This window comes from Phocoena sinus, chromosome 7 (assembly GCF_008692025.1).
Source record: "Phocoena sinus isolate mPhoSin1 chromosome 7, mPhoSin1.pri, whole genome shotgun sequence".
NCBI lineage: Eukaryota > Metazoa > Chordata > Mammalia > Artiodactyla > Phocoenidae > Phocoena > Phocoena sinus.
The window spans coordinates 62,209,135-62,235,283 of NC_045769.1; the positions used below are offsets into that span (position 1 = coordinate 62,209,135).

Here is a 26,149-nt window from a genome sequence, read left to right on the forward strand (position 1 = left end):
CACTAGCTATCTATTTTACATTTGTAGTGTATATATGTCGATGTTACCTCATGTAGATTTGATTTATACCATATGATGTTATATCCTTACTCCAATAAAGTTTGTTTCCATATGTCTCCTTTGTGCTGTTACTGTCAAATATATTGTTTTCTATGTTATAGACCCAACAATACAGTTATATACATGTTGTATGTGTAATTGCTTTTTAAATTAGTTAAGGGAAGAAAGGAGAAGAAATATGCAGTTATGCTCTTTACTAGTATTCATATTTTCTCATTTGATTATTTTGTGTAATTCCTATTTTTCATTGATATTCTCACTTGATGAGACATTGTAATAATACCTTCCTTTAATTATTGAAACATGATTTCCTTTAGTTCTTTGAACATATTTATAATAGCTGCTTTAAACTCTGTCTGATGAATCCAACATCTGGGCCCTCTCAAAGTCATGTGCAGTCTCCCTGACCACCAGAGCTGATTGGTTTTGGCCTTGTTTTCTTTGCCTCTTTCCCTGATCTCCCCATTAAGCTTTTGGCTGGTCTGCCTCTATTGCTGTCAGCGCCAGCTGTCAGCCTCCACTGACTGCTAGCTTATTGCTCTGTTGTTTTCACCGACATCCCAGGGCATAAATTGCTCCATAGATTGATTGCATTAAAGTCAGGTCTCTGCAGAAGCGAAGTGTTGCCAGCCTTTGAGACTTGTGCTGCTTACCTTGAGGAATCTTACTGCCTTTTTTCTTTGCCTCGTTCTCTCTGTTAAACTTCTGGCTGGTTTGTAGCTTTGCTTGTTGCTACTACTGTTGTGGAACTACCTGCTTCCTTTTAGTTATTCACCTCCAGGATCTCCATAGTTTTGGACATTGCCCTTAGAAATGAGGTTCCCCCCAGTCTGTCCCAGTAAAGTCATTCTGTCAGGTGGGGTGGACAGAGCTTTCTGATCCTAATGGTCTACCTTTTCCCCTGGGAAGAACCTCTGCCTTGCCTCAGTGAAATTAGGGTCAGAGGCAAGGAGATCACTTCTCTTGAAGTGACACCCACTCTAGGAGTAGTGTGCTGGGCAAGGAGAGTAAATCCAACTTTCATCTTGCCCCTCCTGGTAAAGAACTTCTGCCTTATGAGTGAGGAATTGGGACCTAGTGTTTTTGGCCTACTCCACCTGGAGAAGAGCTTTTCTGCCTTATACATGGGGATGGTTGGATGGAGGGACCCCTGTTCTTTTCATCCAGGACTCCCTGGCATGGAGTTTCTGCAACATGGAGCTGGGGGGTGCAACAGTTGAGAGATGCCAGCAGCCTTCCCCTATTGGGGTGAAATTTTAGTCCTAGGCTGGAGTGTGGGAGCTCCTGTAGCACCTGTCTGGTGTAGAACTTCTGTCACCCTGAGTGGAGGGGTGTAATTGGGAGTGGCTTATGGCCCATATGTCATGGATACTTGCTGTTCTCACCTCTGTTTAGTATGTTTTCTTGAATAAATGTTTTTCCATTTGCTGTGTGCCCTTAGGACAATTTTCAGAGACATTAAATGGTTGGTTGTTTAAAAATTTTTTTTTTCACCAGTTAAATCATTGTTTTACTGGAGAAGTGGTCCACCGAGCTCCTTATGCCACTATTCCTAAAGTCCCACTCTCCGGTATTATCTTTCAGAAGCTTTGTTGTTATTATGCTTTTCATATTTAGATCTGTAATCCTTCTGAAGTTGATTTTTTTCTGTGTGGTGTGAGATGGGAGTAGGTTTCATTTCCCTGTGAGTGTCCTGATGTCCCAGCACAAATTACTGAAAAGAATAGTTTTGCAGTGCTACCCTTTTTTGTAAACCAAGTGTCTGTGCCCAGAAACAGGTCAGTTTCTAGACTCTATATTCTGTATTATGTTTGTCTGTTTTTGTGCTGGTATCATATTTTCTTAATTACTTTAGATTCATAATTAGGTTGATAGCCAGTAAATCAAACTTCCCTGTTTTTTGATAGGTGGAATTCTAAAGATGTTTTCCCAACATTTCTGTCCAAATTGTTCAGTTGAATACTAACCTAGGAAGTGCTGTGAAGTGATTTTGCAGATGTAATTAAAGTTACTTATCAACAGACCTAAAATAGTGAGATTATTTTGGTGGGTCCCATATAATCACACAAGCCCTTAAAAATAGAAAAGTCAGAAGAGAAGAAGGCAGAAGAAGGAAGCAGAAGAGGAAAGGGGAAGAAGGAGAGGTCAGAGGGATTTGACTCAGAAGCAATGAAAAGAACTTGACCTGCTGCTACTGCCTTTGGAAGGGGACCATGAGCCAGGGAATGTAGGGAGCCTCTAAAAGCTAGACTAAACCCCGCTTGATGGACAGCAAGGAAATGGGGACCTCTGTCCTGCAGCTGCTTGGAACTTAGTGTTGCCAACATCCTAAATGAACCTGGAAATGTATTCTCTCCTAGAGTGTCTAGACAGGAACACAGCCTGGCTGATACCTTGATTTTATCCTTGTGAGACTCTGAGCAGAGAACCAGCTGAGCCATGCTGCACCAAGATTTCTGACCCATAGAAACTGGAGATAATAAATGGGTGTTTTAAGCTGCTGAGTTTGTAGTAACTTGTTATTAGGACAGCAATAGGGAATTAATATACACTTTATTGATTTTCTTCAACATTGCCTTGGCTATTTTTGGCTAATTTCAAAAACCAAACAAATAAACACATCAATCTGTTGGGGGTTTCATTGAGATTACACTGAATCTATTAATCATATCTTTATAATAATGAGTGTTACAATTCATGTATATAGTGTATTCCCTTCATCATTTTAATAATGTTTTATAATTTTCTCTGTAATAAACTTGCATAATTACTGTTGCACTTTTAGATGTTTTATTTTTACTTTTTGATGTTATTGTAAATAGGATCTCTTTTTAACTTTTATTATTTTCTATTTATTGCTGATATGTAGAAATCCAGTTAATTTTTGCATATCAACTTGGTAACCAGCAACCTTGCTTATAATTCTGATAATTTATCTCAGCTAGATTCATCTTCTATAAACATACGACCTATGAATGATAATTTCATTTTATCTTTTCCAATCCTTGTACTTAATTTGTTTTTCCAGCCTTATTATAGTGACTGTGACCTCTAGTACAGTATTGAATAAATTGGTTATAGTGGGAATCCTTGTGTTGTTACTAATTTTAGAAGTGGGGGGAGAATTTTTCAGTATTTTACAATTTATTATATGGCTCTTTTGGGTCTATCCTTTCTCAGGTCAAGGAAATTCCTGTTACTAGTTACTAATTTTTTTGTTGTTTTGTTCAAATCACAAATGGCTGTTGAATTTTATCAGATGCTTTTTCTGCATCTATTTGAACAATCATTTAACTTTTTTCCAGGTTTTTTTTTTAATGTGATAAATTATTTTATTGCTCTTTAAGTATTAAACCAACCTTGTATTCCTGGACTAAACCCAATTTAATTGTGAGCTATAATTTTTTTTTTAACATCTTTATTGGGGTATAATTGCTTTACAGTGGTGTGTCAGTTTCTGCTTTATAACAAAGCGAATCAGTTATACATATACATGTTCCCATATCTCTTCCCTCCTGCGTCTCCCTCCCTCCCACCCTCCCTATCCCACTCCTCCAGGTGGTCACAAAGCACCTCCCTGTGCTATGCGGCTGCTTCCCCACTAGCTATCTACCTTACATTTGTTAGTGTATATATGTCCATGCCTCTCTCTTGCTTTGTCACAGCTCACCCTTCCCCCCCCCATATCCTCAAGTCCGTTCTCCAGTAGGTCTGTGTGTTTATTCCTGTCTTACCCCTAGGTTCTTCATGACCTTTTTTTTCCCCTTAAATTCCATATATATGTGTTAGCATACGGTATTTGTCTTTCTCTTTCTGACTTACTTCACTCAGTATGACAGACTCTAGGTCTATCCACCTCATTACAAATAGCTCAATTTCATTTCTTTTTATGGCTGAGTAATATTCCATTGTATATATGTGCCACATCTTCTTTATCCATTCATCCGATGATGGGCACTTAGGTTGTCTCCATCTCCGGGCTATTGTAAATAGAGCTGCAGTGAGCATTTTGGTACATGACTCTTTTTGAATTTTGGTTTTCTCAGGGTATATGCCCAGTAGTGGGATTGCTGGATCGTATGGTAGTTCTATTTGTAGTTTTTTAAGGAACCTCCATACTGTTCTCCATAGTGGCTGAACCAATTCACATTCCCACCAGCAGTGCAAGAGTGTTCCCTTTTCTCCACACCCTCTCCAGCATTTATTGTTTCTAGATTTTTTGATGATGGCCATTCTGACTGGTGTGAGATGATATCTCATTGTAGTTTTGATTTGCATTTCTCTAGTGATTAATGATGTTGAGCATTCTTTCATGTGTTTGTTGGCAGTCTGTATATCTGTGAGCTATAATTCTTTTTATACAAATTATTTTGCTGATCTTTTGTTTAGTATTTTTACACCTATGTTCATGAATGAGATAGGTCTATAACTTAACTTTCTCGCAAACTTATTCTCTAGATTCTTTTGGGAGGACTCATGGGAGCAGTATTTCCCAATTTTTGGCATTTTGATAACAGTTTATCTGTGTCTTCCATGTGCTAAAAATCAGTTTTACTGAATATAAGACACTTTATATTTTCTTGTCTTGAATATCTGAAATATGCTATTCTGTTTTCTTCTAGCATAAAGTGTTGCCTTTGAAGAATTAGTTGTTGGCCTACTGGGCTGAATTCTTAAGTATACATGGTGCTCCTTCAGTCAGTAGTTTCAATTTTTTTTTTTAATTTTCAAGAAAGTTTTCTTGAATTACAGTTTTTACTGTTTATTCTCTTATGGTAGTGCATTTTAAAGACTTCTGTTTTCTGAATGTTGGATCCTTGTTATGTCATTAAGTGGTTACTTTCATCCTTTTAATCTCTTCATTTGCTTTGGTTTCAGAACTGTTCCTCCTTTTTACCCTCTTGTTCTCTTAAAGCGTTATCTGTTGTATGTATTTTCTCTTTGGTTCATTCAGGCTTAATCTTCATTTCTAAAAAGTTTAGGTTTTTTATCAAGGTAACATTGACTTCATAAAAATGAGTTGGGAAATACTTTTTCTTTTACTGTTTTTCTCAAAGAATTTATGTAAGAAGGGTGTTACAGCATCTATTTTTTATTTTATTTATTTATTTATTTGTGTCTTTGTTGCTGCACGCGGGCCCTCCCTAGCCATGGCTAGCGGGGGCCACTCTTCGCCACAGCATGCAGGCCTCTCACTGTGGTGGCCTCTCCCATTGTGGAGCTCGGGCTCTAGGCGTGCGGGCTTTAGTAATTGTGGCACACGGGCTCAGTAGTTGTGGCACATGGGAGCTCATAGTTGCTCCGCAGCATGTGGGATTCTCCCGGACCAGGGCGTGAACCTGTGTCCCCTGCATTGGCAGGCGGATTCTTAACCACTGCACCACCAGGGAAGTCCAGCATCTTTAAATACTTGGTAGAATTCACTGAAGCTTTCTAGTCCTGGAGTTTTCTCTGTGAAGTTTTAAGTAATGGCTTCAATTTCTATAATGTCACAATACTCTTTAGAGTTTTAATTTTCATATCAGTTTTGGTAAATTGTATCTTCTAGGAATCTCTCCATTTTATCTAAAATCTCAAATGTGTCTGCATAAAATTGTAAATATTCCCTTGTGAACTTTCTGTATCTAGGGTCTGTAGTGGTGTCCTCTTTTTCATTCCAGATAGTCACTGTCTGTGTCTTGTCTCTTTTCTTGACCCATCTTACCAGTTCATAAGTCTTTTCATCGGGCTATAGATTATTCAGAAGTATACTGCTTAATTTTTAAACATAAGGTATTTCTAAATGGCTTTTTGTTACTAATTTCTAACTTAGCTGTACCATAATAAGAACTAAAGATATAAAATTTCAGCTTTAAAATTTGAGGCTTGCTTTATGACCCAACATATGGTCTGTCTTGGTAAATATTCCTTGTATAGAACAAAAAAAATTTTTTTGTTGGGTACAGTTGTTAGATGTGGTGTAATAGGTATATCAGTTATATCAAGTGTGTTTCTTTTTAAAATTGTTATCATTACTTTTTTCGTTTATTTGCTCTTATTAAGAGGAAGATTTGTTAAAATGTCCAAAAACAATTACAGATTTGTCTGTTTCTCTGTATAGTTTCTGCCCTTTTTGCCTTATATATTTCAAATATGTTACAGGTGCTTACCTATTAAGAATTTTTGTGTCTGCCTACTGAATCAAGCCTTTTATTATCATGATATGTCCCTCTAGTAAAGCATTTTGCCTTAGAATGTACTTTATCTAGCGTTAAGACAGATAACACTAGCTTTCAGATGCTAAGTGTTTACACGGTATAGCTTTCTGCCTTCTTTTACTTTCAACTTTTGTTCATAAAAGTTGTAAGTCTCTTGTAAGTAGCATATATTCTATTCTATTCTATTCTATTTATTTATTTGTGGCTGCGTTGGGTCTTCGTTGCAGAGCACGGGCTTTCTCTAGTTGCTGAGAGTGGGAGCTATTCTTTGTTGCAGTGTGCAGGCTTCTCATTGAGGTGGCTTCTCTTGTTGTAGAGCTCGGGCTCTAGGCATGCAGGCTCCAGTAGTTGTGGCGCACGGGCTTGGTTGCTCCGTGGCATGTGGGATCTTCCTGGACCAGGGCTCGAGCCTGTGTACCCTGCATCGGCAGGTGGACTCTCAACCACTGCGCCACCAGGGAAGCCCTTAGTAGGTTTCTTCATTTTGAGAATTTGGGGTTAGGATACCCGAGAATATCCATTTATTCGTTAAACAAATACTTATTGAGAGTCTTCTATGTGTTGGGCATTCTTTTAGGCACTTGGATATTTCAGTGAACAAATAAACCGCCCCCAACCCCCAAATTCCTGTTCTTTTGGGGCTTACATTCTTGTGAGAGGAGGAGATAAGCCAGCTCATTGATACAGTTGCAGACTCAGAATGACTGTGTCTGCCAGGGAGTTTCAAAACTAAGAAGCATTCACCTGTCTTGGCATGGGAAGGAGGTATGTAAAATTAACTTACATAGGGGGTTCTCCATAACCTCAGAAAGCAGGGTAATCACCAGTTCTTGCCTAGAGCTCTGAACATGGTATCTTAGAGTGGTCTGTGGGCTTCACATACTGTGTCAGTTTTGCTATAAAGACTAGTGGGCTCAGCATATCGTTGTATTCATGGTTGAGATGTATTATGGTGACATAGTAAAGATGAACAGCCGGATCATATGGGAAAAAAGCGTAGGGAGAGCCTGGAGGGATCCATATTTAGGCTTCCTTATGTTCTCTCCCTCACAAGAGGGGGCACAGGGAGTGCACACACTTCCCCCAGCAGTGAAATTTCAGCAACTTGTGTGCAATGTGTGTGTCCAGGGAAGTCCACTAGAGACTCTGCATTCAAGGTTTCTACAGGGGCATCTTCTTCCTAGTTATACTACATTGTTTGTATAACCTAGGCACTGTGAGCCACCTTATCTTTAGGGAAAGGTGGGGATTTCTTTGCTGGGAGGCCTTTCTAAAGATAGCGTCCTCAGGTCTACTGTGTTAACCCTTTCCTGCACAGTTACCTAAGGACTCTGGATGGAGATTGCTGAGGTGAGTCTGGGGAAGGATAGTAAATATTTACAATCGTCTTTCTTATCATGCTTTGGGAGTCATTGTTTTAAGGAAATAACCCTACATTCAAATTAAGCATTTTAGGTAGGACAGTTTTGCTGCAGCACTGTTTTTAATAGCAAGAAATTAGATGTGGTGTAATACCCTTGGTCATGAACCTACCATTGAATCCCCAATGGTAGGGGAATAATTAAACATATTAATGTATATCCATTTAATGGAATGTTAGGTAGCCATGAAAATAATGTTCATGAAAACATAATAATGTGGAAAATTGCTTTTGTATAATTGGAAGAACAGAGGGTAGAAAGCAGTAAGTAGTGTAGGATCTTGACAGTAGTAATGGATGCCAGACAACTTTCTAGTTCTGAAATTGGCAAATGCCCTTAAAACACAAATTTCCTCACAAAAATGTGGGAAAATGTAAGAAGTTAACTTTTTATTATGGGAAAAAAATTTAATTTATTGAAGTAGAGTGCATATTGCAGTGAACCCTAATGTACCCATCACACAGCTTCAATACTCATCAACTTTAACACAAAAGTTGGAGTTATTTGTAAAGAAATTTAAATAAACTTTATTAAACATGTACACTGCATTATATTATTAGGACATTAACATGCAGTGAATGTATTATATAAATACATAAGTTTGTAATTTATCTGAAGCTTGTTTTTTTAATATTCATTCATTCATTCATGCTGTTGCAGCATGTGGACTCTTAGTTGAGGCATGCACGCAGGATCTAATTCCCTGACCAGGGATTGAACCCGGGCCCCCTGCGTTGGGAGCCCAGAGTCTTACCCACTGGACCACCAGAGAAGTCACCTGAAGCTTGCTTTTTATGACAAATAACTGCTGCTGTCATTTTTATCATTAATATTATTAATTGCGTTTATTTGGGGGAAACATTTTTCCCAAAAAAATGTTTTTTGTGGGGGGTTGGAGTAACTGTGAGAGTTTCCGGATATATGACTACAGACAAGGAAAAACAAAACTGAACTGAGAATTGGATGGATGGAGGTTGTGTTATAAGTTTCTCTCATTTAGCATCACTTCAGCAGTTTTTATGTCATCAACTTTCAGAGTCTTTTGCAGATGGTTGAAATTAGAAATGTGGAAACATCTTTGAATGCCGGGAGCTACTATAAAGTGAAATCTTAATTGCTGAGTAAAAAGTATACAGAAAAAAGACTGGAAGAAAATAAACCTAAATGTTAACTTTAGTTATCTTTGGGTAGTAGACAATGGGTGGGATTATTTTAGGTTCTAGTTTTTTGCATTTTTGCATTTTTCTGTACTGTTGGCAATTTTGGGTTCATGACCAAGGGTAAAAAAGGAAAAGACTTCAAATTGCTTCCTTATCGTCACGATTTTATAAAAATACATGTCCCTTTTTACATAAGGCAAATAAATCGGCATTGGGAAAGAAATGTTGGAAAATTTCTATAATTGAAAGAAAACTTTGTATATAAGTCAGACTTTTTTTTTTTTTTTGTGGTACGCGGGCCTCTCACAGTTGTGGCCTCTCCCGTTGAGGAGCACAGGCTCCGGACGCGCAGGCCCAGCGGCCATGGTTCACGGGCCCAGCCGCTCCGCGGCATGTGGGATCCTCCCGGACCGGGGCACGAACCCGTGTCCCCTGCATCGGCAGGCGGACTCTCAACCACTGCGCCACCAGGGAAGCCCCAAGTCAGACTTTTTAAATGATTGTATAGGTTTGCTAGAGACTATGGTTAAAATTTGAGGGCCAGCCTTATAAGCTATGCACTTAGTAAGACTTTGCATCTGTCACTCTGTTTTGGCAGTTTTGAGATTTAAACACTAATAAAGATGTATGAGAATTATGTGACCCACAATTTCTTTGAATCACTGAACACCGTAAAAAATGACCGTCATAATCATTTGTAAAGGCACTAGGGGATTGATTATACCGTAGGCCATTGAGTATTGGGTTGAACCATCTGAACCTATTTTATAGATTAAAAATGGTTGAATACCTGTAACTTCATACAGTTGAACCTGTTAAAAATTATAATATTTCATCCTTTGTTCAAATTGGTTTACTTAGTTTGTATTATATATTTATCTCAAGTTACAGGTTGGTGTTTCTGTTAAGGTTGCAGGTAATAGAAGTTATTACTGAAATTAAACTTTTTTTGTTTTTTGGGTATTTGCTCATTGGGCAATGTGTCTTTCTAGAGGAACGTTATGATCTCAGTGGGCTTATGTGCTAATTTATGTATCTGGATCCTAAACTTTGGCACTCTGGAGTTTTACATCAATTCAGAGTTAGGAGTGATGGTTAAAGATTATTTTTATTTTCATCGAGCAGTCTAATTTGTGTTGAACATGTTTATGCACTTAGAGCAGGTAGGGTTCCTAAACAGAGTAGTCTGTTTTGCTGGAAATTTTGTAGATCTATTAATTGAAAGAAATATATATTTCTTCTTTATATGAAGGCTTAGGCTAGAGAAATTGAAAAGTAAGTGAGTAAATTGGGTTGCTCTCCTGTCTCCTGATAATTTTTTGTTGCTTTCTCTCCTCACGTCACTTGTTTGGTATGCAATTTTGGGTAAGTTGCTTATTTTTCTGGTACTTAGTAAGAGTAAGCAAAAATTAATGAGGCTGTATATTCCAGGAACCTGCTAAGGGCTACAAGTATTACCTCATTTAATTCACCTAACAGTCCTGTGAGCTAGACTTTGTTATTACCAGAAATTTATGGATGAGGAGGTCTTTAAGTGGCAGAGCTGGGATTTGAACTCAGTCTTGCAGCATAGCCCACCTTAGCCCTAAAGTTATATTGCTACAATAAATGTCCGAAGAAATTCATTTCAGGAGTCTTGTTGAAGCCATGATAGAGCCAGTGTTGGTGGAATGATACTTATGTTGAAATCACTGTATAAACATTTAGAATATTTTATCCTTGTTTATTATAATGCATTGTTTTAGGTAGTATTTTAATAGGTAGATAGTGCTCAAGTTGGACTTCTTATGTGTAGTACATGCAACTTACTTCCTGGTCAGAGATTTCCTTCCCTGTTGCAAATGAACTCTAAAACTTCTGTAGCCCTTCTTTTACCCTGCACTATTGGGATAGAAGAATAGACCAAGAAGGAGTACTGTGGGCAGTAAATCATCGCTGTGCTTTTTAAGGCATGTTAAATGGTTACCTGTGAGGAGTGGGATTTTGGGAGACAGGGAAGTATTCGGACTTTTCACTTTTCTATTTTTGTATTGTTTATTATTGTTATAATACATGTATGTTTTGTATTAGTAATGAGAAAAGGCATGAAACTAGAAAAGATTCTTAAGTAATTAGAACTTTGGTTAGTGACAGGATACCAGCTGACTTCCTAGTAGTGAGGAGGTTTTACCAAAATCCTTTTTTTGGAGCTTTCTTGGAGAACATTCCTTCTTACGTGTGCAGTCATGTGCTCTCTCGGCAGGCGCTCGTGTGGTGTGCAGTCACGTGCTCTCTTGGCAGGCACTCTTTGTCTTTCACACACACACCCACACACACCCTTACACCCTTCTTTTGGACCATTCCTTTGGGACAAGGGTGCTTAGTTGAGTGGATATAAGTTTAACAAAAGGCATTGTGGCATAACCTCTCAGTGTCTCAATTTCCTTATCTTTAAAATGAGAACTATATGTTAGAATAGAAAAATAGCCTATTATTAAGATATATATGTATGTATACATACATATATATATGTGTGATACATATATGTATATATGTATATGTGTATGATTGCTTTTTAAGGTAAATTATTATAAGCTAGAGGAAGAGGAGTTAGTCATGTTATTAATACATTAAAGAAATGAGGCATTGAAGTATATGCTATTCTACCTACCAGGAACTTCTAGCTTCAGGGAGAAAGCTGGAAGAGAGCTTATATTATATACATTATACATGCCAATGTTTATTGAGCACTTGCATTTTAGCATACATATATGTTCACATTTATTGACTACTAAGTGACAGATATAATTCAGAACTCTTCATATTAACTTATTTTACTCTAACAACTATAAGGTATATACTTTTATTATCTCCATTTTATACATAAGGAACTTGAAACATGGAGAGGTTAAGGAACTTGGCCATATTGACACAACTTATCTATCTGTGTGTGTGTTTTACTTTTGATGAAAGAAAAAGTAGCTGTCAAGACATTTTTTATTTATAAGAATAAAATTGAAATTAAATTATTCTCATGCTCCAAGGTTATGACAGTATAGAGAAGCATAAACGAGAACTCTGTGCCTCACCTCTGGGGCAAGCTGCATATCGTTATATGAAAATTCGGTCTCAGGTTGTCTGAATCCTTTGCTGGAAGGGTTATAATTAAAGTGTTTAAAATGACTTATCTTAAAGATAAGGTGAGGTATTAATCTGACTTGGAGTGATTCTAGATCAGACCTGTTTTCTCTTTACCACAGGCTTATGTAACTGAATGTGTATCAGTAGAATAGATTCAGAAACTTGGCTTTTTATACATACTCTTTTCAGTCATTCTAGGTGAAATATTTATGTGTATGTGTACAATACATAAATATTTGTATGTGTAGTTAGATAGAATGGAGATATATATGGTTCAGAAATAGTTTAGTGAAACAGAATTAAATATAGAAACACACCTATGTTTATATCAGAATGTGACACATGACTAGAGATGTATTTCAGATCAGTAGGGAAAGGTTAAATTTGTGAGAAATTGTATGATATTTCCCTTTGGAAAAAATCCTAGATATGTACAGTTAAATTTTAAGTGAATTAAATGTCCAAATGTTAATATTTTAAATAATTATAAAAAATGTGGGTGGTATTTTTATTGGATTCCTGGGGGAGGAGGTATATTAAGAAATGTATAAACATTTGGAATATTTTATCCTTGTTTATTATAATGCATTGTTTTAGGTAGTGTTTTAGAAATTGGAATTTGGACTGCTCTTGTGATAGGTCATTTAACATTCATTTAACTGCCAAAAAATTAGAATATTTGGTTTTAAATAGGAGATCAGACAGTGGAATAAATGATGAAATGCAATGTAGTCAACAAAAATAATAAGTATATCCACTAAGTATACAAAATACTGTATATGAACATAGATATGTTCTATTTATTAACCATGTTAGAGTGGATGTTTAAAGACGAGTCACAGGTAATTCTGGAGTGTTAAACAGTGTAAACTTGTTGAATTCTTTTAGTTTCCTATACTTTCAAGTGCATTTTAAAAACTAATGAAAAGGAATGATTTAAATGGAATATTTTATCTTGTTGAAATAATTTCTAACTTTATTATGGTATTTCTGTTTTTAATCTCTGCCTTGTCAGGCATAATGTGAAAAGTATTAACTGAAGAAAGACTTTACTGTTCTGTATAAATCAGCTTATCATATGTAATATGAAAAGTAACAGTTAAAACCTGGAATGAATTAAAATATTTTCAGAGTAAAGGAAGTTTTAAATCTAAAAAAAATGAAGTAATGGCTGAGTAGCAGTTGAATCTAATATTAGAAAGGTCTTATTGAACAAACTCATTTCTTTTTGGTAACTGGTATTCTGGTTTTAACCTTTTGAAAACATGCTTTCTAGATATTTTTATTTTGTTTTGACTCTCTGCTAAGGAAGATGAAGACTTAAGGTACTTTAAAAATGAAATAATGAAAAATTGATTCATTGTCATAAAAAAGGTGCTATAACTATAAAGTAATGTTGACCAACCAGAGCTGCTAATATGTCCAAATACATGTGTCCTTTTTTAGACTGACCACCTTGGGAGGCCATACTTGTATAATAATTAACATTTATTGAGTGAGTTTGTGAGTGTGTGTGTGAAAGAGAAGGAGAGAGAGAGGGAAAAAAAAGTTATTAGAAGGGGCCATGACAGACTGCTCTAATGGGTCAAATTGTGGTTTTATTTATGTTGTTTTCCTGAAATTGTTCTTCTTAAAATAGGATGTGATTGATCTCTAATTTGAGTAGTGACATCTCTTGTTATATGTTTTATGTGAAGTTTTGGGTTTACAATAGATTTGGGGGAGCAGTGCAGTAGACAGGTGGTTGTATTTTGAGATGGGGTATTCTTTAAGGATGGTATGGTCTTTATAGTGTCTTTTATAATTTTTTTTTAACATAGAATGGCTTTTGGGCAGGTCACTGCCATTTCTTTTTTTTTTTTTTAATTAATTTTATTTTTGGCTGCATTGGGTCTTAGTTGCTGTGCATGGGCTTTCTCTAGTTGCGGCGAGTGGGAGCTACTCTTTGTTGCGATGTGCAGGCTTCTCATTGTGGTGGCTTCTCTTGTGGAGCATGGGCTCTAGGCACACGGGCTCAGTAGTTGTGGCTCATGGGCCCTAGAGCACAGGCTCAGTAGCTGTGGCGCATGGGCTTAGTTGCTCCGCGGTATATGGGATCTTCCCGGAATAGGGATCGAACCTGTGTCCCCTGTATTGGCAGGCGGGTTCTTAACCACTGCGCCACCAGGGAAGTCCCATTACATCATTAAATTTTGTCAACAAAAAGTTTGTGGGAAGCTTTTCTCTCTTGTTATATAAACATCTACATGATTATGCCCAGTGGCCCACAGAGACTAAAATATTTATGATTAGGCTCTTTCCAAAGTTTGTGGTGTCCTCTGTTCTATAGCAGTGCTTCTCAAACTTGAATGTACATAATTTTCTGAGGCTCTTGTTAAAATGTGGATTCTGATTTGGTAGGTCTGGAGTGGAACCCAAGATTTTGCTTTTCTTATAAGCATCTGAGGTGATAACAGATGCTGCTGTCAGTGGACTGCATTTTGAGAAGCAAGGCTCTAGTATTCAAGGTTAGGTAGATTTTTAGACGGGTATGCTAATATTTGTTAAGCATCTGTTATGTGCCAGGAGTTATACCAGGGTCTTTTGGATATACTGACTCTTTAAAATATCACAAAAACTTCTTAGAAGGTGTTAAGGACCACAGTGGAGTTGGGAACCCTAGTAAGGGTTTTCAGTTAGAAGCTAATTGTTTTGTTTTCCCTTGAATGTACAACTTCCTCTAGGACCTCATGGAGGAGAAAAAGCTATACATCTAAGAAACAAAAACAATGGGAAACAAAATACCACATTGTTAGCTGGTGCAAGTCAAAGTAGGGACTAATGTCCTCATCTTTCCTGCTAAATTCTATTGGGCCAGCAACCAGTTTCCAAGCCAAAGAGGGGACATAGTATATATAGCATATACATGTTTTGTAAACATTTTCTCTCAGTCTCTTGCTTGCCTTTTCATTTTTATAACCATGTTTTTTGAACTAGCAAATTCAAATTTTTGATTAAATTTATCATTTTCTTTTTTAAAAATTATTTTTTAAGAATTGTGGTAAAATATACATAAATAAAATTTACCATTTTAACCATTTTTAGATGTATGGTTCAGTGGCATTAAGTACATTCTGACTGTCCTACTGCCATCACCACCATATCTCCAGAACTTTATCTTCCCAAGCAAATCTCTGTACCCATTAAACACTAACTCCCTATTCCACCATGTCCCTCAGCCCTTGGCATCCATGATTCTACTTTCTGTCTCTCTGAATTTGACTACTCTAGGACTCTAGTATAGTAGCCATGCTATTTTCCACAGTGACAGCACCAGTTTCCATTTCCACCACCAACACACAAGGGTTCATACAGTATTTGTCCTTCTGTGTCTTGCATATTTCACTTAGCATAATGTCTTCAAAGTTCATCTACGTTCTAGTCAAAATTTCATTCATTTTTAATGCTGAATGGTATTCCATTTTATGTATATACTACATTTAATTTATTCATCCATTCATTCATTGGTGGACACTTAGGGTGCGCTTTCCTTTTGGCTATTGGGAATAATGCTATCAACATGGATGTAGAAATATCTATTTGAGTCTTTGCTTTCACTTCCTTTGTGGGTGAAACACACCCACATACACACATACACTCAGAGATGGAACTTTCTGGATAATGTAGTAATTCTATGTTTAATTTTCTGAGGAACTGCCATACTGTTTTCCACAGTGACTGCAGCAGTTTACATTCCCACCACCAACACACAAGGGTTCAAACTTCTCGACATCCTTGCTAACACTTGTTATTGTCTGTTTTTTGATAATAGCCACCCTAATGGGTGTGAAGTGGTATCTCATTGTGGTTTTAATGTGCATTTCCCTAATGATTAATGATATTAAGGATATCAGCTTTAGGTCTTTATGTTTAAGTATTTGATCCATTTTGAGTTAATTTTTGTATTTGGTGTTAAGGTAAGGGTTCAACTTAACATTTTTGCATGTGGATATCCAGTTTTTCAAATACCATTTGTTGAAAAAGCTTTTTTCCACATAGAATGGTCTTGGTGCTCTTATTTCTGGGCTCTCTATTTTATCCCATTGGTTTATATGTCTGTCTTTATATTAGACCATATATATATGTTTTGACTTTTGACAAAGCCACCAAGGCTATTTATTGGTGGATGCAGAATTTTGCTGTCTTTGTTTTTCAATGAATGGTGGTTAATAAAACAGGAAAACCACATGGCAAAAAATCCTTGCCCTCATACCATATGCAAATATTAATTTAGGATAAATCATGGACCTAAGCAGAAAAACATAAAACTTACAAAGATTACTATGGGTTTTTTTTTTAGTTATTTCTGAGATATACATTTTAAAGTAATAACTAGAATTATGATTTATAACATTATACCAGAACATATAAGAGTTTTAGAAATTTCATGTAATGTCTGAAACATTATATTAACATATTTCCATACAAATAACCCAAAGAAAGTTTAGTATTGTTTTTGTGTTTGTTTTATACTGCAGGTTCTTATTAGTCATCAATTTTATACACATCAGTGTATACATGTCAATCCCAATCGCCCAATTCATCACACCACCATCCCCATCCCACTGCGGTTTTCCCCTCTTGGTGTCCATACGTTTGTTCTCTACATCTGTGTCTCAACTTCTACCCTGCAAACCAGTTCATCTGTACTACTTTTCTAGGCTCCACATACATGTGTTAATATACGATATTTGTTTCTCTTTTTCTGACTTACTTCACTCTGTATGACAGTCTCTAGATCCATCCACGTCTCAACAAATGACCCAATTTCATTCCTTTTTATGGCTGAGTAATATTCCATTGTGTATATGTACCACATCTTCTTTATCCATTTGTCTGTCGATGGGCATTTAGGTTGCTTCCCTGACCTGGCTATTGGGAATAGTGCTACAGTGAACACTGGGGTGCATGTGTCTTTTTGGATTATGGTTTTCTCTGGGTATATGCCCAGTAGTGGGATTGCTGGATCATATGGTAATTCTATTTTTCGTTTTTTTTTTTTTTTCCTGTATGCGGGCCTCTCACTGCTGTGGCCTCTCCCGCTGCAGATCACAGGCTCCAGACACACAGGCCCAGCGGCCATGGCTCACGGGCCAAGCTGCTCTGTGGCATGTGGGGTCTTCCCTGACTGGGGCAGGAACCGGTGTCCCCTGTATTGGCAGGTGGACTCTGAACCACTGCACCACCAGGGAAGCCCTATTATTCATTTTTTAAGGAACCTCCATACTGTTCTCCATAGTGGCTGTGACAATTTACATTCCCACCAACAGTGCAAGAGGGCTCCCTTTTCTCCACACCCTCTCCAGCATTTGTAGATTTTCTGATGATGCTCATTCTAACTGGTGTGAGGTGATACCTCATGTTAGTTTTGATTTGCATTTCTCTGATAATTAGTGATGTTGAACAGCTTTTCATGTGCTTTTTGGCTATCTGTATGTCTTCTTTGGAGAAACGTTTATTTAGGTCTTCTGCCCAGTTTTGGATTGGGTTGTTTGTTTCTTTAATATTGAGCTGCATGAGCTGTTTATATATTTTGGAGATTAATCCTTTGTCCGTTGATTTATTTGCAAATATTTTCTCCCATTCTGAGGGTTGTCTTTTCGTCTTGTTTATGGTTTCCTTTGCTGTGCAAAAGCTTTTAAGTTTCATTAGGTCCCATTTGTTTATTTTTGTTTTTATTTCCATTACTCGAGGAGGTGGATCAAAAAAGATCTTGCTGTGATTTATGTCACAGAGTGTTCTTCCTATGTTTTCCTCTAAGAGTTTTATAGTGTCCGGGCTAACATTTAGGTCTCTAATCCATTTTGAGTTTATTTTTGTGTATGGTGTTAGGGAGTGTTCTAATTTCATTCTTTTACATGTAGCTGTCCAGTTTTCCCAGCACCACTTATTGAAGAGACTGTCTTTTCTCCATTGTATATCTTTGCCTCCTTTGTCATAGATTAGTTGACCACAGGTGCGTGGGTATATCTCTGGGCTTTCTATCTTGTTCCATTGATCTATGTTTCTGTTTTTGTGCCAGTACCATATTGTCTTGATTACTGTAGCTTTGTAGTACAGTCTGAAGTCAGGGAGTCTGATTCCTCCAGCTCCATTTTTCTCCCTCAAGACTGCTTTGGCTATTCGGGGTCTTTTGTGTCTGCATACAAATTTTAAGATGATTTGTTCTAGTTCCGTAAAAAATACCATTGGTAATTTGATAGGGATTGCATTGAATCTGTAGATTGCTTTGGGTAGTATAGTCATTTTCACAATATTCTTCCAATCCAAGAACACGGTATATCTCTCCATCTGTTGGTATCATCTTTTTTTTTTTTTTTTTTTTTTTTTGCGGTACGAGGGCCTCTCACTGTTGTGCCCTCTCCTGTTGCGGAGCGCAGGCTCCGGACACGCAGGCTCAGCGGCCATGGCTCACGGGCACAGCCGCTCCACGGCATGTGGGATCTTCTTAGACCGGGGCACGAACCCGCGTCCCCTGCATCAGCAGGCAGACTCTCAACCACTGCACCACCAGGGAAGCCCTGTTAGTATCATCTTTAATTTCTTTCATCAGTGTCTTATAGTTTTCTGCATACAGGTCTTTTGTCTCCCTAGGTAGGTTTATTCCTAGGTATTTTATTCTTTTTGTTGCAATGGTAAATGGCATTGTTTCCTTAATTTCTCTTTCAGATCTCTCATTATTAGTGTATAGGAATGCAAGAGATTTTTGTGCATTAATTTTGTGTCCTGCAACTTTACCAAATTCATTGATTACCTCTAGTAGTTTTCTGGTGGCATTTTTAGGATTGTCTATGTATAGTATCATGTCATCTGCAAACAGTGACAGTTTTACTTCTTCTTTTCCAATTTGCATTCCTTTTATTTATTTTTCTTCTCTGATTGCCGTGACTAGGACTTCTAAAACTATGTTGAATAATAGTGGTGAGAGTGGACATCCTTATCTCGTTCCTGATCTCAGAGGACATGCTTTTAATTTTTCACCATTGAGAATGATGTTTGCTGTGGGTTTGTCATATATACCCTTTAGTATGTTGAGGTAGGTTCTCTCTGTACCCACTTCCTGGAGAGTTTTTATCATAAATGGGTGTTGAATTTTGTCAAAAGCTTTTTCTGCGTCTGTTGAGATGATCATATGGTTTTTCTTCTTCAGTTTGTTAATATGGTGTATCACATTGATTGATTTGCATATATTGAAGAATCCTGGCATCCCTGGGATAAATCCCACTTGATCATGGTGTATGATCCTTTTAATGTGTTGTTGGATTCTTTTTGCTAGTATTTTGTTGAGGATTTTTGCATCTATATTCATCAGGGATATTGGTCTGTAGTTTTCTTTTTTGTAGTATGTTTGTCTGGCTTTGGTATCAGGGTGATGGTGGCCTCATAGCATGAGTTTGGGAGTGTTCCTTCCTCTGCAACTTTTGGGAAGAGTTTGAGAAGGATGGGTGTTAGCTCATCTCTAAATGTTTGATAGAATTCACCTGTGAAGCTGTCTGGGTCCTGGACTTCTGTTTGTTGGAAGATTTCTTTTTGTTTTTTTTTTGCGGTACATGGGCCTCTCATTGTTGTGGCCTCTCCTGTTACGGAGCACAGGCTCCGGACGTGCAGGCTCAGCTGCCATGGCTCACAGGCCTAGCCGCTCCACAGCATGTGGGATCTTCCCGGACTGGGGCACGAACCCGTGTCCCCTGCATCGGGAGGCAGACTGTCAACCACTGCACCACCAGGGAAGCCCTGTTGGAAGATTTTTAATCACAGTTTCAATTTCATTACTTTTGATTGGTCTGTTCATATTTTGTGTTTCTTCCTGGTTCAGTCTTGGAAGGTTATACTGTTCTAAGAATTTGTCCATTTCTTCCAGGTTGTCCATTTTATTGGCATAGAGTTGCTTGTAGTAGTCTCTTAGGATGCTTTATATTTCTGCAGTGTCTGTTGTAACTTCTCCTTTTTCATTTCTAATTCTATTGATTTGAGTCCTCTCCCTCTTTTTCTTGATGAGTCTGGCTAATGGTTTATCAATTTTGTTTATCTTCTCAAAGAACCAGCTTTTAGTTTTATTGATCTTTCCTGTTTTCTTTATTTCTATTTTATTTATTTCTGCTCTGATCTTTATGATTTCTTTTCTTCTGCTAACATTGGGTTTTGTTTATTCTTCTTTCTCTAGTTCCTTTAGGTGTAAGGTTAGATTGTTTACTTGAGATTTTTCTTGTTTCTTGAGGTAGGCTTGTACAGCTATAAACTTCCCTCTTAGAACTGCTTTTGCTGCATCCCATAGGTTTTGCATCGTCGTGTTTTCATTGTCATTTGTCTCTAGGTATTTTTTGATTGCCTCTTTGATTTCTTCAGTGACCTCTTGGTTATTTAGTAACGTATTGTTTAGCCTCCATGTGTTTGTTTTTTTTACGTTTTTTCCCCTGTAATTCATTTCTAATCTCATAGCGTTGTGGTCAGAAAAGATGCTTGATACGATTTCAGTTTTCTTAAATTTACTGAGGCTTGATTTGTGACCCTAGATGTGATCTATCCTTGAGAATGTTCCATGCGCAATTGAGAGGAAAGTGTAATCTGTTTTTGGATGGAATGTCCTATAAATATCAATTAAATCTATTTGGTCTCTTGTGTCATTTAAAGTTTGTGTTTCCTTATTTATTTTCATTTTGGATGATCTGTCCATTGGTGTAAGTGAGGTGTTAAAGTCCCCCACTATTATTGTGTTACTGTCGATTTACTCTTTTATAGCTGTTAGCAGTTGCTTTATATATTGAGGTCCTCCTATGTTGGGTGCATATACATTTATAATTGTTATATCTTTTTCTTGGATTGATCCCTCGATCATTATGTAGTGTCCTTCCTTGTCTCTTGTAACATTCTTTAATTTAACGTCTATTTTATCTGATACAAGTATTGCTACTCCAGCTTTCTTTTGTTTTCCATTTGCATGGAATATCTTTTTCCATCCCCTCACTTTCAGTCTGTATGTGTCCCTAGGTTTGAAGTGGGTCTCTTGTAGACAGCATATATATGGGTCTTGTTTTTGTATCCATTCAGCAAGCCTGTGTCTTTTGGTTGGAGCATTTAATCCATTCATATTTAAGGTAATTATCGATCTGTATGTTCCTATGACCATTTTCTTTATTGTTTTGGGTTCGTGTTTTTTTTGGTTTCTTTTTTTACGATATGTGGGCCTCTCACTGTTGTGGCCTCTCCCGTTGTGGAGCACAGGCTCTGGATGCACAGGCTTAGCGGCCATGGCTCACGGTCCCAGCCACTCCGCGGCATGTGGGATCTTCCCGGACCAGGGCACGTGGGATCTTTTCGGACCAGGGCACGAACCCGTGTCTCCTGCATCGGCAGGCGGACTCTCAACCACTGTGCCACCATGGAAGCCCTTGGGTTCTTTTTTGTAGGTCCTTTTCTTCTCTTGTGTTTCCCACTTAGAGAAGTTCCTTTAGCATTTGTTGTAGAGCTGGTTTGGTGGTGCTGAATTCTCTTAGGTTTTGCTTGTCTGTAAAGCTTCTTATTTCTCCATCGAATCTGAATGAGATCCTTGCAGGGTAGAGTAATCTTGGTTGTAGGTTCTTCCCTTTCATCACTTTAAGTATATTATGCCACTCCCTTCTGGCTTGTAGTTTCTGCTGAGAAATCAGCTGTTAACCTTATGGGAGTTCCCTTGTGTGTTATTTGTTACTTTTCCCTTGCTGCTTTCAATAATTTTTCTTTGTCTTTCATTTTTGCCAATTTGATTACTATGTGTCTTGGCGTGTTTCTCCTTGGGTTTATCCCGTATGGGACTCGCTGCGTTTTCTGGACTTGGGTGGCTATTTCCTTTCCCATGTTAGGGAAGTTTTCGAGTATAATCTCTTCAAATATTTTCTCTGGTCTTTTCTCTCTCTCTTCTCCTCTGGGACCTCTATAACGCGAATGTTGTTGAGTTGAATGTTGCCCCAGAGGTCTCTTAGGCTGTCTTCATTTCTTTTCATTCTTTTTTCTTTAGTCTATTCTGCAGCAGTGAATTCCACCATACTGTCTTCCAGGTCACTTATCCATTCTTCTGCCTCAGTTATTCTGATATTGATTCCTTCTAGTGTAGTTTTCATTTCAGTTATTGTAATGTTTATCTCTGTTTGCTTGTTCTTTAATTCTTCTAGGTCTTTGTTAAACATTTCTTGCACCTCCTTGATCTTTGCCTCCATTCTTTTTCCAAGGTTGTGGATCATCTTCGCTATCGTTATTCTGAATTCGTTTTCTGGAGGGTTGCCTGTCTCCACTTCATTTAGTTGTTTTTCTGGGGTTTTATCTTGTTCCTTCATCTGGTACATAGCCCTCTGTCTTTTCATCTTTTCTATCTTTTTGTGAATGTGGTTTTTGTTCCACAGGCTGCAGGATTGTAGTTCTTCTTCTACTGTCTGCCCTCTGGTGGATGAGGCTATCTAAGAGGCTTGATGGGAGGGACTGGTGGTGGGTAGAGCTGGCTGTTGCTCTGGTTGGCAGAGCTCAGTAAAACTTTAATCCGCTTGACTGCTGATGGGTGGGGCTGGGTTCCCTCCCTGTTGGTTGTTTGGCCTGAGGCAACCCAACACTGGAGGCTACCTGGGCTCTTTGGTGGGGCTAATGACAGTCTGTGGGAGGGCTCACGCCAACGAGTAATTCCGAGAACTTCTGCTGCCAGTGTCCTTGTCCCCACGGTGAAACAGAGCCATCCGCCCACCTCTGCAGGAGACCCTCCAACACTGGCAGGTAGGTCTGGTTCAGTCTCCCCAGGGATCACTGCTCTTTCCCCTGGGTCCTGATATGCACACTACTTTGTGTGTGTCCCCCAAGAGTGGAGTCTCTGTTTCCCCCAGTCCTGTTGAAGTCCTGCAATCAATTCTCACTAGCCTTCAAAGTCTGATTCTCTAGGAATTCCTCCTCTCATTGCCAGACCCCCAGGTTGGGAAGCCTGACATGGCGCTCAGAACCTCCGCTCCAGGAGGTGGACTTCTGTGGTATAAGTGTTCTCCAGTTTGTGAGTCACCCACCCAGCAGTTATGGGATTTGATTTTACTGTGATTGCGCCCCTCCTACCATCTCACTGTGGCTTCTCTTTTGTCTTTGGATGTGGGGTATCTTGTTTGGTGAGTTCCAGTGTCTTCCTGTCGATGATTGTCCAGCAGCCAGTTGTGATTCTGGTGTTCTCGCAGAGCACGTCCTTCTACTCTGCCATCTTGGTTAAATCCACTATGTTTTTTACTTTGGGACATGCAAAGTTTTCTTGGAAAAAATAGATAAATAATAACTGTGAATAGAAAAATTAGACAATTTTCACTTCACCAAAATTAGACACTTCTGCTTGTCAAACATTAGGAAGAAAATGGAAAAAAAAATCAGAGCCTTGGAGCAAATGCTCTTCTTATCTATCTGTCTATCATCTGACAATGACTGTTTCTGATGTAATAGCAGAATCAGAAAAAAATTGGAAGTCCTGGTGATACTTGAAAGTACATTGTCAGGAGTATACTTATAATAGTAACCAGATTTCAGGGACCTAAGGAGGATAGGGCTATAAATCACTAGTTCAAGGAAAGGATTACATGATAATATTAACAGCATGAAATTCAAGCAAAAGTTTTTTTGTTTTTGTTTTTTCCTTTTTAAAGACATATAAACAAGGCAGAAGGAGGCAGGGAGGGACAAGATGCAAGAGAGAGGGGGGGTTACATGCAAATGCAAGATTCCTTGAATATCAAGAAGGAATGGGATCAAAAGCAAGATCGGAAGGCTTTAGTTTTTTTTAAGGTAGCTACCTTTTTGTCTAAGATGGAAGAATGAGGAATGGCCAGGGAAGATATATGCAGGTACAGGAATGCTAATAAACATGGAAGGATGGCCATTATCCATGTAGTCCTCTATCCAGATGAAGATGGAAGGTAATGAAGGGAACTTAAAAGGGTAAGATCTATAGGAATAGCTCTTAACCTTTAGGAGAGGAATGTCAGGGTACATGGAAGTGGTCTAGTGTAATTTATAAATGCTCCCCATGTGATTCTGAATTCTGATAATATCCTCCCTACTCCCTTTGAGAACCAATTATTTATGTCAGTTCTAAGGTTTTATCAGTAGAGAATTAGCAGACATGGATAAAATAATTTTTAAGAGTTTAATTGAACTTTAACTAGAATTTGTGGTGCTTTAGTTTGCATAGTAGCGGTTACGGGAGGGCACTCATTTTTCCCCCTTAATCTTCAGGGTTATTGTTTAATAATAGATGTTACCTCAGTTATCTGCTTGATATATGTGTGTGTTTTCTGTCTGTCTGATAGAAACTGAAAACTATCAACTGTACAAAAAATTTTGGGGATGTGACAGTAATAAGAATCTTCCCAGTTTAAAATTAGTTAGATAAAGTATATATAAGCAAAATAAGTAATAATACCACTTAGTGCCAAAATTCTGTATCAGCTTAGAATAGGGAGATTGCATTATGAGAAGTGGTATTTTTCAGGCTATGGACCTGGGTCCATTAATGGCTCATGAAATCAGTTTAATAGCTCACAATCAGTGTTTTTCCTTTTTAATGGACTAGAATAGACTAGAAAATATTGGAGTGTACTGCATACTGTAAGAAGTATTTGTGGAACTTTTAATATATGTATGTATGTGTGTACTGATTTGGGTGAAAATATATGTCTTAATGTAGATTGCAGTCAAAAGTATTGGAGGGGCTTCCCTGGTGGTGCAGTGGTTGAGAGTCCGCCTGCCGATGCAGGGGACATGGGTTCGTGCCCCGGTCCGGGAGGATCCCACATGCCACGGAGCGGCTGGGCCCGAGAGCCATGGCCGCTGGGCCTGCGCGTCCGGAGCCTGTGCTCCGCAACGGGAGAGGCCACAACAGTGAGAGGCCCGCGTACCGCAAAAAAAAAAAAAAAGGGTTGGAAATCCACCATCACCATAGATTATTTTGATAAATAAGTGTGGACATTATAAAAATCTTTAAGTCCTTACTTTCATTTGTTTTTAGAATTCACTAAGTTTATATTTACATCTGAACTAATTACATACACATATTTTGTGATGTGTGTATATAAATACATATATATGTATGTGCATGTACTTTTTTTTTTTTTTATCTTAATAGGTGCAATGGATGAGCTTCATAGTCTGGATCCAAGAAGGCAAGAATTATTGGAAGCTAGATTTACAGGAGTTGCAAGTGGGAGCACTGGGAGCACGGGCAGTTGCAGTGTTGGAGCTAAAGTGAGTAAAATTGTAATCTTTATTTGACATTTTTTCCTTGTATTAAATGATATAAAATATATTTTGTAAAGGATCCCTACATACATACTTAACAGCAGATTATACTTACTATGATTTTTATAATGTGTAGAAAAAAATCCAGTGTTTTTATACCTGATTTCTAGTATAGCATAATATATTTTGGGGCATTATGTTATAATATAGCATAATAGGTTATAGGTTTCAGGGGTAAAAAGGAGCTTGGTAGATTGTACTGCCTTTCTCCCATTTATATAATTTTTACCTCTCCTGTCCTTTGTTTTTGCTTCTTCCTTGCCTCATCACCCATGTTTCTATTGTGTGTTCCTATCTGTACACTAATCCACTGCTGCATAAAATTAATAGTGTATCTGTTGGGCCTTCCAGTGTTGGGCCTTCAGGTTGTCTCCAACTCCCCACTACCTCACACTGCAGTGAATTTCTTGTAATTGTTCCCTTATGGAACTTTGTGAACATTTGTTTAGAATATATTCCCAAGAGCAGAATTGATAAGGCGTAGGGTATGTATAGATTTAAATTGAATAAACAGCGCAAGATTGCTATTCAGAACAGTTGTATAAAACTAATAAAACTAACTTGCACTCTTAGGAGATTAGTTTTATACAACTGTTTCTATATCTCCATATCTCAGAAACACTTGGCATCATCCAGATTCCTCATTTTTGATAGTCTAGTTGGTGCAAAATAATGTATCTTTGTCTTACTTGTACCACCAATTATTTTGAGCATTTCTTCAATGCTTGTTAGCTTTTTGGGAGTCTTATAAATTGTTCCAGTTCTTTGCCTATTTTTCTGTCAGAATTACTTTCTTTTTCAAACTGATTTTCCCATGTTCCTTGTATATTCTACATATTTATTCCATGTTGATTACATACAGTGC

General features: G+C 37.8%; 1 protein-coding gene across 1 annotated transcript in view; it reads left to right on the forward strand.

Annotated features, from left to right (window-relative positions):
- TLK1 (tousled like kinase 1) overlaps positions 1-26,149 on the forward strand; it is a 151,302-nt gene that overhangs the window by 20,391 nt on the left and 104,762 nt on the right. The window contains exon 2 of the mRNA XM_032637341.1: positions 25,112-25,230. Within this exon, the coding sequence (XP_032493232.1) occupies positions 25,112-25,230 (119 nt within the window). The remainder of the gene's footprint in view (positions 1-25,111; positions 25,231-26,149) is intronic.